Consider the following 14,612-nt stretch of genomic DNA (forward strand, 5'->3'; position numbering starts at 1 on the left):
GAATGGATCTTGAACATTTCATTCTGTGATCACTTCTGTCCCAATTCATCCTTTATTATTTAAAGTGTGGTAGGATTTCCAAGCTATAGGAAAAGTATTCTTGATTTTTTTTTTCATTTTATAAAGTTTAGATTTTGAATTGTGCTATAGCTCAAAAGTAGAGTCCAAAATAGAAGGGAGGCAAAGACTAAAAAGTTCACAATGATAAGCAGTCAAATGCTTCTAAACACTTACTTCCTTGGAAACAGGTAGAAAGCCTGGGAGTCTAATACAACTGTTTCATTTTTGCAAGACAAGTGCATACTGTTTCTTTTGGTACAAAACAGTTTCTTAGAGATGTGTTTCTAGTATTACCTGGGGCAACTGAGGGCGTCTTTCCTGAATACTGTATTTGACCCATGCCATCACTGCATTGAACACTTGCTCTTCACTGCGAACATTCAGCTCATCACTAGATATGATATCAATGAGTTGATTGGCTGGAAGTAACATGAACTCTTCACTCTCCATTACCTTTTCAAAGTTATGTAAGAATGAAAGAAAAAAAAAAAAAAGAAAACTTATGAGCACATTCGATTTAAATTTTCTTCAGGGTTACAGGGCAATACTATCCTGCAATGGAACTTAAGTTTAAATAATACCTGAAGTAGACTTTAAAAATAAAGCATAGAGTACACAATTAAAATTTTATGAAAATAATCATTTGTGACTTAAGCAATTTAAGAAAAATGACATCTTTCTTCCTTAAATATTAAAATAAAGATCACATTCAAAAAAAGCCAAATTAACTACATCCAACTAAAATCCCAGAAATGTCAGAGGCACATAAAGAGTCAGGAAAAGCTTTCAGAGGAAGATTAGTTGATAAAAAGCAGTATTTAGGGTGGAAATATCAAGCGGTCAGTTTAAAAAAAAAAAAGACGGAGGCTGTCTGAAATTCTGCAAGCTCGAGTATGAGGGAGGAGGAGACCTGCGGACACCTCTGAGGACCACGCTATGCCGACACATATTCTGCTGAGAACTGCAAACAGCCTGGCGCAGTGTCAGATGGAGGCGCAGCCAGCCCCGGGTTCCAAGCCCTCCTGAGTGTACTCCTCAGGGTGTGACTAAGGGTAGGGCGCACTGGAGAAGGCAGCAGCCACTGCTCTATCCCTCAAGACCGGGTTACCTGGGACCTCTGCTGATATGGCAGGACTGGCCAAGAGTTGGGTTCCCACTGTGCTGCCTGAGGTGGACCAAGGGTACTCTTGAGACTGGGTTATTTTCATCCTCATCAAAGTCAGACTATTTAGCAGGATATATAAAGTCATAATGATAATTGTATATTTGATTGTTTTCCTCAAACACATTAGAAAAAAATACAAATCTCAAAAAACAACAGTTAAGGGCCATTAGGTCAGTTATACCTTTTTTTTTTTTTTAAATTAATTTATATTTTGGGTACCAGGGATTAACTCAGGGTCACTCAACCACTGAGTCACACCCCCAGCCCTATTTTGTATTTTATTTAGAGACAGGGTCTCACAGAGTTGCTTAGTACCTCACTTTTGCTGAGGCTGGCTTTGAACTTGTGATCCTCCTGCCTCAGCTTCCTGAGCTGCTGGGATTACAGGCAGGTGCCACTGTGCTGACTATACCTTTAAATAGCACAAGTTTTCAAGCTATCTGTGTGAGAGACTTTCCAGGGCTCAGGAAATAGATTAAATAGTAGCCGAGGCTGCTTAGTCAGGCAACAGCAATTAGAATGGCTGCATTCTATTCTCTGGGGTAGGGTTGCCAGATGTAACAAATAAAAATATAGCACATTCTTATACTAAAAGTTATTTGTTGCTTGTCTGGAGTTTAAATTTAACTGGGAGCACTGTATTTCACCTGGCTACCCTGTGTTGGGATGTGGGGGTGGGCTATATCATCCAGAGATGTTTGGAGGCTAGCTCTAAGTGTGTTGGCTTCATGTCAAACACAACTTTAGCCATAGCTGAATCTTCCTTTCCCTGTTTTTATTTTCTGATGTCCTCTCTTAAGTACAAGTATGGCATCACATATCTTTTTAAGTGCCTTAACATCTTTTAAGATCTTGTCAAAGTGTAAGATTAAAAATAAAATGTTATTGAAATATCAATGATCAGCAGGTTTAAAGTTTGTGAATAAACTGCTATGATACTAACAATTATTTAACAGAAACATGACACAGCAGGAAGGCATGAAAATTTGTGCAAAAATATATTTGGCACAAAATAAGAGCAGAAAGTAAAAAATAACACTTGTGATAGACAAAGTCTGGTTAAAATGCCACTTTTTTTCACCAACCAGAAATAGGTATTAGTAATATACCATTAGGTTAATCTAGCACTGAAATCTATCTTTGAACCAAATGACCAGGTTAAGAAAATATGATTAAAAATATCTGTTCTTAACTAAGAGTTTAGAGGAGTGTGAATTTTAAGACCCACACTATTATGGCAATTGTTTACTTTGTTTCTTCAGATGAATGCAGATACCATTTGAGAAATGAATAAAGTTAAAAACAAGCAGAGTAAATAAGTAAAGTCATCTAGAGTTTTTCTAACTGAAGTATATGGTGAACCTCGTGCTGCTGATTTTAAAGCCCATTTTAAAATGTATGTTTTTGAATAAGAGTGGCACTACATGCATTAAGGTCTAATGAAATAGAAGGAAATTAAGGACAGACTTGATAAAATTCAAAAGTAATTTAAATGTCTTGTAAGTGTTAACCCCCAAATGGTTATCCCTGTTCTGTACCTATGTGAACCAACACGCTGCAATTTCATTATGGTATGCATCAAATTCCCTTGGAAGGCTAGTTCAGAACTAGAAGAGACTACAGAATTTTCTTTATGAATAATATTCTTCAGATTTAAGACAAAGTTATGGTTAAAGCATAACTTAAAAAAAAAAAACTTGTTTTAATAGTACAGTGCAATGAGTTTTGATAAATTTTATGCTCAGGTAAGAACCATGATTATAATCAAGATACAGAACATTTCCGTCACCCCAAAAGGTTCTAATGCAGAGAATTCTTTTCTTTTCAGTACTAGGGATTGAACCCAGGGGCACTTAACCACTGAGCCACATCCCCAGTCCTTTTAATTTTTTATTCTGACACAGGTTCTTGCTAAGTTGCTGAGGCTGACTTTGAACTCAGGAACCTCCTGCCTCAGACTACTGAGCAGTTCATTACTATTTTAACACTGTATTAGGGGCACGTGCCAATAAGCCCAGCTACTCAGGAGGCTAAAGGAGGAACATCACAAGGTTGAGGCCAGTCTGGGCAACTCAGTGAGACTGTCTCTCAAAAAAGGGTTGGGGATCATAGCTCAGTGGCAGAGTGTGCGTGAGTTCAATTCCCAGTTTAAGTAACTTTCATATACATTAATGGTACCAATTAGAAGATATAGTGGAAGAGAAAAACTATACAGGAGGGCAAAAATAAATCTACTTGAGAAATACACTTAAAAAGAAATCTGTAAAATCTACACAAAGAAAACTATAGAACAATCCTGAGTGATACAAAATAGTTAAAGAAATGAAATCTTGTTCTTTAATATGACATCATAAACAAGACTGCTTTAACTTTTAGATTAATATGCTCCCATAAATATCCCAACAAGTTTTTTTCTTAGAGTTGGATAAAGTAATATTAAAGTTCACCTGGAAAAATAAACATGCACAAGGTGCTGGGGTACAAAAGCACTTCCCAGTATGCATAGCCTAGCATGCAGGAAGCTCTGGGTTCAATGCCCAGCACTGCAGGGTGGTGGTGTCGGGGATTGGGGGCACGAGTAGACAAGCAAGAAAGCTAGGAAACCACTGGAAACTAGGCCTATCACATATTAAAATACATTGCAAAGGCTTAATAAATAAACCATTACAAAAAACAGTGAAGTACATTGTCAAATACAAAGGTACCAAAGCAAATACATACACAAATCTAGTACATAATAAAGATGCTACCTTGAGTTACATTCTACCCCACTCTACTAACTGATCATTTAAAAAAGACAAAATTAGACTTGTATTTCACACCATACACAAGACAAACAGACCATACACAGTAGAAAAAAAAATCTGTGTGAATTTTTTTGGTAACTTGAGTATAGAGGAAGGCTTTTAAATTCTGTTTTGAAATTCTAAATATAAGACCAATACATATGACAACATTAAAATAAAAAGCAAAAACTATTGGGTGTGGTGACACATGCCTGTAATTCCATCTGCTCAGGAGGCTAAGGCAAGAGGACTGCAGGTTTTAAGTCAGCCTTAGCAATTTAGTGAGGTTGTATGAAACCTAGCAAGACCCTGTCTCAAAATGAAAAATAAACAGCGCTGGGGATGTGACTCAGTGGTTAAGCATCCCTGGGTTCAATCCCAGATATTAGAATAAAAAAAAAAAAAGAAAAAAAAAAAGAACCAAAAAACCAAATCAAAAACTTCTGCATGAACAAAAATATGATAAGCAAAGTGGAAAAACAAATGTAAACTGGAAAAAATATATCACAGATATATTTGATAATTGATATTTGATAAGATGATCATTGTTAATAGGGGGAAAAACCCAAAATCTAATAGAATGGCAAAAGATATTAAAAACATAATAAGAATTACAAAAAATGATACTTAAATACATGAAAGATGATCAACTTTCTTATTTTAAGAGAAACGCAAATTAAAACTTCATTACTCTGAAGATTAAGTCTCCAATTCTTCACAGGGTCTATCAAATCTGGGTGACTAGGCCCTCTTCCTTTTCTGAAATCATGAGGTAACATCCTACCCCAAATCTCTAGGTCTTGAGTGGGTTTTTGTTTGCTTTGTTTTCAGTTCTTCAAACTAGTTATGCTTGTATTGTCTCAGAATTTTGCACGAGCTGTCCCAGAACCCAAGTAAATATTTCTATACACTTCCAAATCACCCAAGGCTTCCTTCTCTGTAGACTCCAGTGATGATTATTATTTGTGTAACAGGCTCACAATAGCCATCTAGATTAGTTAAATCATAAACCCCATGAGTACAGACTATGGGTTTTTGTGTACTACTATATAGCCTATGCTTCTAAGCACAGCGGACGAAACACAATAGCTTTATAAAGATCTGTTAAATGAATAAGTGAAAAATCGTGTTCATTGAAAATTGTTTTGATGTCATCTAAATTTTTCTCGATTATTGTTTGGTATTTTGGTTACTCAAAAATAACCTCTAGTCTATAATTTATTCTGCTGAATAATTCACATAATCAGGAAGAAAATGCCTTGAGCGAGTGACTGACAGCAGTCATTCTATCAGGCCATAGGATCCTCTAGGGAACTAACGAACTGTATTTTTGTTTATAAATTAGCCCTTTATGAATATGGCTAGTGAGAAATGACTTTTACTGGTAAAACACAACATTAGCCTTTAAAGTAAAAACCAGGTTTAGCCAGGTACCACAGCACATGCCTGTAACCCCAGCAAGTGGGGAGGCCAAGGTAGGAAGATTGCAAGTTTGAGGCCAGCTCAGCAACTGAGCGAGACCCTGTAGCAAAATAAAAAATAAAAAGGGATCTGGGGATGTGGTTCAGTGGCTAAGCTCTGCTGGGTTCAATTCCCAGTACCAAAAAAACAAAACAACAAAAAAACCCAGATTTAGAACTTAAAACAACTTGATGTTATGAATGAGAACCAATAGTAAATACCCAAGTAGATGTCATTTATAGGAGAATGTGAACCCATATTGCCCTTCTGACAATAAGAATGCATTCAAACCACCATGTACAACTCACCTCTTGAAAGTTATGTTGGGTGAACTTGTCTGCTATCCTTAGCAACTCACGGCAAGAATGTGTGTCGGCAAAAGCCCGAATGCCCAGGCAGTTAGAAGGATCTAACTGTCTCTTTAAGAATTCACAGCAGGCTTCCTGTATTTCTGCCAGCTGGAGGAGGCAGGCAGCTGGCAAAAGGGTCTGAACGTTGCCTTCTTCTACAGTGATCTGGGAGGTGTACGCAAAGTCAATCAGAAGTTCCATGGCCCTCTCATCAATGTCTCGGATCACGACTTCGGTCTGTCGGCTCTCTGCCAATTCTCCCGTGAACATAGCTCGGAAGTAGGGACTACAGGCTGACAAAATGACTCGATGTGCATATATCTTCTTGGCGCCCACAACTAGCACCACATCGCACAGCTCCCGGTGCTTTCTCAGCAGGTTAATCACCTCCAAGGTTTGTCGAGGGTGCTTGTCTGAGATATAGGGCATGCGGGCAGGTTGGGGAACCCCTTCCGGCAGTTTGTTGGGGTCTCCAAGGGTGCAGCGGCTTGTTACATCCATTCCAGTCTCTCCTGGGCGAATGCTGGTACACCTACAGGGATGGGCGGTGGCGGAGAGAGAAGGTGACAATTATTAGAAGCTCTCTTCTGCCCTAACTAAAGTGTTCCTAAGTCAAGACGTAAGGAAACCTGCAGTTACTGAAAGAAAGTAGCACACACTCAAAGAACTCCTTTTCTAAGAACGCTAGAGCTCAAACTTCCTCAAAGGCTCTTAAAGGATGAATGGTTTTAATTCCAAGTTGGAGCACTGTTACAACCCAGTCCCATAAAATAAAGGGTCATTCTTCTTCATCCCAGAATGAGAAAGTATCAGACTGTCTTAGGGCACATCTCCTACAACATTAAAAAATTTACCAAAAAAATGTGCAAATGATTGTCTCTGCACAAATTGAACCTATGCAGTTTAATTCCTAAATCTGGTTTAACTCCAGACTTGACGTTCACTGTTTTTCTTTCTCCTTCTCCACTGCCCCCATGCCTATATGGAGTGTCCCATGCACTCCACCACTGAACTAAACCCCCAGCCCTTTATTTTGAGACAGAGTCTTGCCAACTTGTCTAGGCTGGCTTCAAGCCTGTGATCCTCCTGTCTCTGCCTCCAAATAGCTCAGAAACAAGTTCTTTAATGGAGATCTACCTTATAAAATAAAATTAAACCAGATGACACAAACGAAAACTTTCACTTCAGTGTTTGCTACATAGTAACATTTTGAAATTTTAGCTACTATATTAATAAAACTACATTATTTTCAAAATAAGGTGGTTATACTTATCCATATTAAAAATTAGGGGCTGGGGAGATAGCTCAGTCGGCAGAGTGCTTGCCTTGCATGCACAAGGCCCTGGGTTCGATCCCCAACACCGCAAAAAAAAAAAAAAAAAAAAATTTAAATAAATTTTGAATTAACAACAAATCTGGAAGCCTGGACTGAAGTTCATCTTTCCTTGTAAATCCTTTCTTCAAAATTTATGAAAATTAAAATAGTGAAGAAGATGGCTGGGAAGTATTAATTTATTTAGCACGACTCTTAAGAGCCTATAGAGTGGTGGCTCAGCGGAAGAGCACTTGCCGGCACGTGTGAGGCACATAACAATAAATAAATAAATAAAGGTACTGTGTCTATCTACAACTAAAATTTTTTAAAAGAAGAGCCTATAGAGCAACATTCTTTGAGACTCATTTGGGTCTGGAAATGCCGAACATGACAACAGGCCTAATGTAAAAGTACTCCATAGGAGCTGGGCACAGTGGTGCAGCCTGTGATCCCGGTGACTCAGAGGCTCAGGAAGGAGATCCCAAGTTAGAAGCCAGCATGGGCAACTTAGTGAGAACCTGTCTCAAAATAAAAAAATAAAATAAAATAAGAAGGGCTGGGGATGGGCTTAGTGGTGTAGCACCCTTGGGTTCAATCCCCACTACAAAAACCAGAACAAACACAAAAAAACCACATAGGTCAAATTGCTCCTGCTAAATCAGTCTGAATCAGCGAGGCTTTACTCTGATCACAGGAGAAAAGAATAGGCCCATATGCACTCTTCAATTTATAAATGAGTAGCTTCCAAAGGTTTGATTTATGTTGGCAGTTTAGAGGTTTGGAGAGTGTTATATATAGGGACTAGGTTTAGTTATAAAATTCTGTGCTTTATTACCCCCAGCTCTCTTAGGCAAGGGGACCGAGTATTTAAAATGGAAATGACCTAGACATCTGGTCTATGTGGCTATTATTCTCAGATGGGAGAAAAAGCAAGCACATAGCCACATGACTGGACCACACTACTCTTTAGGAAAATGAGGGCACAAGAACAGGGACCACCAGTATGCTGAAATTTTAAGAGGCACCTCATTTTAAATATTCTAGGAAGTTGTATTTAATTCTATACAGTAAGTAATTTTGTGCTACTCATCTTTGTAAATGCACTTTTTTTTTTTTTTTTTGTACTGGGAACTGAGCCCGGGGGCACATTACCAGTGAGCTACATACTTAGTTCTTTTTTTTTTTAATGTAAAAAAAATTTTAATATATACATTTTTAGTTGTAGATGGACATAATACCTTTGTTTTATTTATATGTGGTGCTGAGGATTGAACCCAGTGCCTCACATGTTAGGCAAGTGCTCTACCACTGAGTTATAACCCCAGCTCCCATTTTTTATTTTGAGACTGGGTCTTGCTTAGTTGCTGAGGCTGGTCTTGAATTTGGGATCCTCCTGCCTCAGCCTCCTGAATTACTGGGATTACAGGTATGCACCAGCACGCCTGGCTATAAATGCATATTTCAAAAAATCTAAGCTCACACCTTTCATCATTCTCATCATGTCCAGAGGCTTTTAGTGGTAGAAAGCAATTTTTTTCTGTATGTTTTTCTAGGTGCCTTTGAAGGGAAATTATAGTGACCTAGAAATAGACTGTGTTCACACCTTGCCACATCTATGTTCACAACTTCTTTGTTTAGAGTCTGAATAAATGTTCTAAAGATCTGAGGGGTGAGGAGGTGAACTGAAGTTTTAACTGCTCCCCAGGATGGAGGAGAATCCTAGTAAAGATGTCATTAATGGCTTGAGGGAGTAAGCTTTATTGTTCAAGTAAAAATTCAACTAGGGAAACCATGGGGTCTCAAATTACTTGCATTTTTAATCTGTGAATTTCTATTAAAAAACTGAATTAATGACATTAAAAAATAAAGGAAGGGCTGGGGATATAGCTCAGTTGGTAGAGTGCTTGCCTTGCAAGCACAAGGCCCTGGGTTCAATCCCCAGCACTTAAAAAAAAAAAAAAAAAAAAAAAAGACACTAAATTCAAATAACATTTTTATTAACTTAATTTGCTAGCCTAATCTACATGTATTTTAAAATTGCAGAAGGCAAGTAAAAGGATTATTCTGGGCCCAATTCACAGTTGACAAACTAGGTAAATCAAATAGAGCTTTTGCCTTCTCCCATAAAAGAACTCTTTTAAGTTTGTGAAAGAATCAGTCTTTTTAAAATCAAAGGGAATAAAATCTACTAATGGCAGTGTCAGCAGATATTGAACACTCTAAGAACTTATGAAAAACGTAACTTCAAGATAAATTCCAGTAATCACATATTTTACCAACAATTATTTCAAGCTTTAAAATAATTTTGATTTTATTCCTCTACCCCACCATAGGCTTCAAGGAAAACTGACTACATACCCAATTTTAAGGATGAATTCTCAATTCTCTTAAATCATTAACTGATGGCATTCCCTTACCTAAGACGGCAGTTAACCTAAAGGAAAGGACTTACATTCCATGATTCAGGGAGAGGTTATTTTGCTGGGCATTAACAAGAAGGCAGCACTGGTAGTGGTGGTAGAAAGGGGGCTAATTTTAAACCAGGCAGAAACTAATGCGATAAGAGCTACATGAGAGAGAAGGAAGGAATTTGGGTCCAAATGGTATCATCAAGCAATGGTATGAACCAACCCTGAAGCTCACCCTACCTCTGGTCTTGCTGCAAATAAGATTCCACTTTGATGAAGCCAGGCTGCATCAAGACTTTGTGTTACGTTCAGCCCCAAACATTCTCACATAAAAAAAAGGCAGCTAAAATGTAAAAAAGCAAAACTAGTCACACTATTCTATTCTCTACTTCTAAGAAATCAACTTTTTTTTAGCTTCTATGTTTGAATGAGAATATGCAGTGTTTGTCCTTCTATACCTGGTTTATCTCACTTAACATAATGTCCTCTAGTTCCATCGAGATGGCTGTAAATGACAAGAGTCCATTCTTTTCTATAGCTACATAATATTCCTGTGTGTGTACAAGCATTTATCACATTTTATGTATCTATTCATCCATGTATTCTTTTTTATAGCTACATAATATTCCTGTGTGTGTACATGTGTTTATCACATTTTCTGAATCTATTCACCCATAGATACTTCAGTTGATTCCATGGCTTAGCTATTATAAATAGTGCTGTAATAAACATGGGAATGCAGGTATTTCTTTGATATACTGATTTCCTTTGGATACATACCTCAAATGAGATAGTTGAATATACGGTAGTTTTAGGTTTTTGAAAAACTTCCATACTGTTTTCCATAATGGCTGTACTAATTTATGTTAGAAGATGGAAATGCTAATTACCTTGATTGAACCATTACACTTTGTATATATGTACTGAATTATCGCATTGTACTTCATAAATATGAACAATTAAAAATAATTCTGAGTGGGAAAAAAAGCACACAAAATGAATGTCTTTAACAATAATTTGAATCTTGTGTGTGTGTGTGTGTATGGTACAGGGGATTAAACCCAGGAGCATTCTGCCTCTGAGCTATATCCCTAGCTCTCAAAATTTTATTTTGAGACAGGTCTTGCTAAGTTGCTGAGGGCCTCAAACTTGTCATCCATCTTCCTCAGCCTCTTGATAGCTGGGATATCTGAATCACTGTGTGTGGCTCAATCTTTTCTTTTTCATAACCCCTACCAAAATGTCTGCAGAAGCTGTTCATTCAATTATTTAGTAGTCATTAGTTGTTTAGGGGTGCAAACATATGAAGATCTATGAAACTCAGCTCACAATCTAACAGGGAGAATGAACATGTATTTGAATAATCTCAATAAAGTTACTTCTCATCCAAAGCTTCTTTAATAGCAGCTGAGTATAAACCCAAGGTTATTTTACAGAGACTACCTTCTGGGATGCAGCTAAAACAATGACAGCCAAACAAAGAAAGGTAGGAAGTGTGACTGTAACTAAGCAGGCAGCAGGTAAAAGTAAGACAACGGAGCAACAGGCAGGCCAGCCTCTGGGCATGTGAGAGTGATGAAGAAAGAGCGGTTATTTAACAATGGCACTGGAATCATCCAACGTGAGTCTGAATACCTGACAGTATTATGTAATAAAGCAAGAAAAAAAGAACAGATATGAGTAATTAAGTGAATATTTTATATGGAAATTACTAATAAACCAAAAACATTCCCACACACTCTGCCTTTCCTTAAAAAAAGTCTTAATTTTAGCAATCACATAAGATATTTATGGCAGATGAGGAAGAGAGGTAATCAGTGGTTTTTGCAATATTAGAAAATGAAGTGATGAAGAATTTAATATTTCTTTATGTACTTTACAGTCAAATATTTCTATGGTAGGGAAAGATACACATAAGAAAACAGAATGTGTCACTTCCATGACATCTCTTCATTTGGTAATATCAAAGCATCTGCAAACATTCATGAATTCCCAATATCCTGGTCAGATATACTAGAGAAGGAAACTGGGCTAGGGAGGTGAACAGCTTAAGGTCCGTTGATAATAACAGATCTGAAAAAGGAAATATATATTCTGATTCTAGCTCCTAGCGCTTAGTCATATCCTCATCATGAAATGCTTCCCTTAAAAAGGGCTCCAAGAGTTATCTTTGCTGTTAAATAACAAATGGTTAAACAGAGTTCAGTAACTATAAAATGAGTTTGGACAAAGAAGAATTTGATTTATTTTAGAACAAGAACCATTTGTTCTAAGCAGAATTCAATAAGATTTGAGAACATTTTAAAAATATATTTCAATGAAGCCTTGAATTATTACATGCTGAATTTCATTCAGTGTAACTAATGGTTTTCTTCCTAATGCCTACCTGCGCATTGGCTTTCCTTCCATGCACCATGAAAAGTATCCTTCACCACACTCTAAAGCCGAACCTAAGAAAAAAAACACAAAAACCAGTAACTTAATAAAAGCTATTTCCGATTTTTCCAGCAAAAACTTTTGTAAATCATTTCGTTCACTTTGTCAGTAATCAAGAATTTTATATAATAATGTACCACAGGCTTTTTTGCAGACGCAAAACCATAACGGAGTCCAGAGCGGGTAAGACGACTGTCCTACTCGAGGCTAAGCCGCTTCCCGGTGCAGGTGTGGGAACGCGCGCTGAACAGTCCTGACTGCTAGGTAAGTCTTGTCTCCCTTCGAAAACTGCTTAGAGACACGATTCTGCCTTCGCCAACAAGTACATTTACAGAGCAGTCACCCGAAACCCATGACGGTTCTGACCTGATGGCCGGATAGGAAGCAGGCTGGTTTAACCGCGGATCTGAAGGTGGGTGACTTGCCGAAGTGACACGGCACAGGAAGAGGCGCAGCCTTTAAAGAAGAGCCCCGCTTCGGAGCCCCGGGAGCCTGCACCGGGCAGAGACAGGGTGGCTCCCGACCAGCGCTGCCTACCAGCCCTTCCCTCGGCCCCACCACCCGCCTGGCAGGATCTCGCCAGGACCGAGGGCTGGACGGGACGCAGGGCGCTCACTTCCTTCCCCGAACTCCGAACACGGTCGGAGGCAGCTGTCCAGGGCGGGAACCCTATCGCCCAGGCAGGACGGTCGGCGCCTCCCCCGGCCTCGGGACAGGGCTGTCAGCCAGCGAGAGCGCAGCCTGGTGCCCCGCGAGGCCCGGCCCCGGCGCCCCAGCAGCCGCTCCTCGGCGCCGACTGACAGGCGGCCGACGAGCTCTGGCTTGACCCGGGCGGGCAGCTCGGCAACTTGGGACCACGCGTTTGCAAAGCGAGACCTGGCGCGCCGCTCTCGGTCCGCGGCTCTGAGGCAGCTCACTTACCGGCTCTGACACTTTCTTCTCTGCCGCAGCCTCCTCCGCCTCCTCCGCCTCCTCCGCCTCCGCCGCCGCCGCCCTCCTCTCCGCTCCGCCTCCGCCGCCGCCGCCGCTAGCACAGGCAGGATGCCGCTCTTCGAACTATTTCCTTTCTCCGTACCCGCCCCTCATCAGAAGCAGGAAGTGGTCCTTTCCCCAAATCCTTCCCGCCGAAACGCGCGTATTCCCGCAAGAGGTTCCGGCGCGGCTCCGGAAGTAGCCGCGCCCTTTGTTGGCTGTTCCAGCACCCTCGAAGACTACCAGGCCTTGGACCGAGTTTCTTGCACCCGGGTGGTGACCCCTTAGTTTACTGCTGAACTGGCAGTATTTGAAGCTTCCTCCTTTCTTCTTTATATATAAAATCTAACTATGTGCAAGTACTGAGAATTCACAGACAAATCAGAAATAGACCTTACCCTCCAGATTTCCCCCAGTACAGCTTTGGAGGCACCACGATTTTACCCAGGACTCCAAGGCAGTGCTTGCTTGCCTTTTCTGCCTGGTATTCACCACCAGACACATCTTCTGTGGTCTCATTTCCTAATAGAAGAAAAAAATAGTGGTTCCCTCCTGCTCCCCTAATTTGTCTTTTCTCCAGATTCCCCAAAGCATGTACCCATGCGATTTTTACTATATATTTAGAAAAGAAATAAATGATACAAAGGTAAGGTGGGGCTTACAATTTTAAGAAATCGTTGCCGATTTCCTGATAACTATGCTAGGCTAAACGTTAACTGATTTTCTTTTGCTATTCTTTACATGAAATCTTCATAGGTCTGTTGTTTCTGAAAGGGGAAGGATGCCTCTTGTTAATAAGCCTGTGGTGAGGAATGAATGGCGTTTAGGTCCATACAACTAGAGTTTCAATTCTAGTCCTGTGATTATCACTACATATACACATGTGGTAAAATTATAATTGGATGTTTTAAAATTACATATATGGTGTCAAAGTGTATGCATTCTTTTGCAACTTGCTTTTTCCACTCATCATTCTCTTTGTAAGACCTGTCCGCATTGATTAATGAAGGTTCAGTTCAGTGAATTCTTAAAGTGAAGTCCTGGATCAGCAGCATCAATATCACTTAAGAAATGCAAATCCCTGGGTGTCACCAGAGATTTACCAAATCAGAAACTCTGGAAGTGGGGTCCAGTACCCTGTATTCTCCAGGTGATTCTAATGTGTTTAAAGTTCAAGAACCACTGCAATAATATTACTTTTCACGGCTATACCGTATTCTGTTATAAGAATATACCACAGATTTTGATAAATCCATTATCCTACAGTAGGGATCCATCTTGACATAGCTACAGTCATCTTGGTTATAACCACCCTTTTGCCCACCAGGTGACAGTAGCACTCACCCCAATCCCTGTAAGACAAAGTCGGTTAGGATAGTTGCCTTAATGGGTTTTATCAACCCAGATTGTTTCTTAATTGATGTTTAATTTAATAGTTTTTGAGAAAAATCAGATTCTGGTTGACCATAACCCATCTTTGCCTAGCTTAGCATATAAACCCCTTCCTCATGACTTGGGGTGCAGGGATCCTGCTGTCTTGCTGCCACTGAAGTCACACTTCTCTAAGTCCCTAATGAAGTTCACATTGTGCAATTTTGCATCTCTCTGCCTTTTTCTTTGGTCTCACAACACTTTCCACTTTTGATGGTCAGTTCTAAT

At 39.5% G+C, this 14,612-nt stretch overlaps 1 protein-coding gene across 3 annotated transcripts in view; it reads right to left on the reverse strand.

Moving 5' to 3' along the window:
• The window catches only part of Klhl20 (kelch like family member 20), a 31,684-nt gene extending 18,705 nt beyond the window's left edge, over positions 1-12,979 (reverse strand). For all 3 annotated transcript variants that reach the window (XR_007104451.1, XR_007104450.1, XM_047521505.1), the window contains exons 1-4: positions 12,903-12,979; positions 11,932-11,995; positions 5,781-6,354; positions 355-513 (exon numbers count right to left, since the gene is read on the reverse strand). Coding sequence is in view for 1 of the 3 variants with exons in the window: in XM_047521505.1 (XP_047377461.1) it covers positions 355-513; positions 5,781-6,354; positions 11,932-11,954 (756 nt within the window). In the remaining 2 variants the exon portion in view is untranslated. The remainder of the gene's footprint in view (positions 1-354; positions 514-5,780; positions 6,355-11,931; positions 11,996-12,902) is intronic.
• Between the last annotated feature and the right edge of the window lie 1,633 nt (positions 12,980-14,612).

The sequence above is a fragment of the Sciurus carolinensis genome, chromosome 12 (assembly GCF_902686445.1).
Source record: "Sciurus carolinensis chromosome 12, mSciCar1.2, whole genome shotgun sequence".
Lineage (NCBI taxonomy): Eukaryota > Metazoa > Chordata > Mammalia > Rodentia > Sciuridae > Sciurus > Sciurus carolinensis.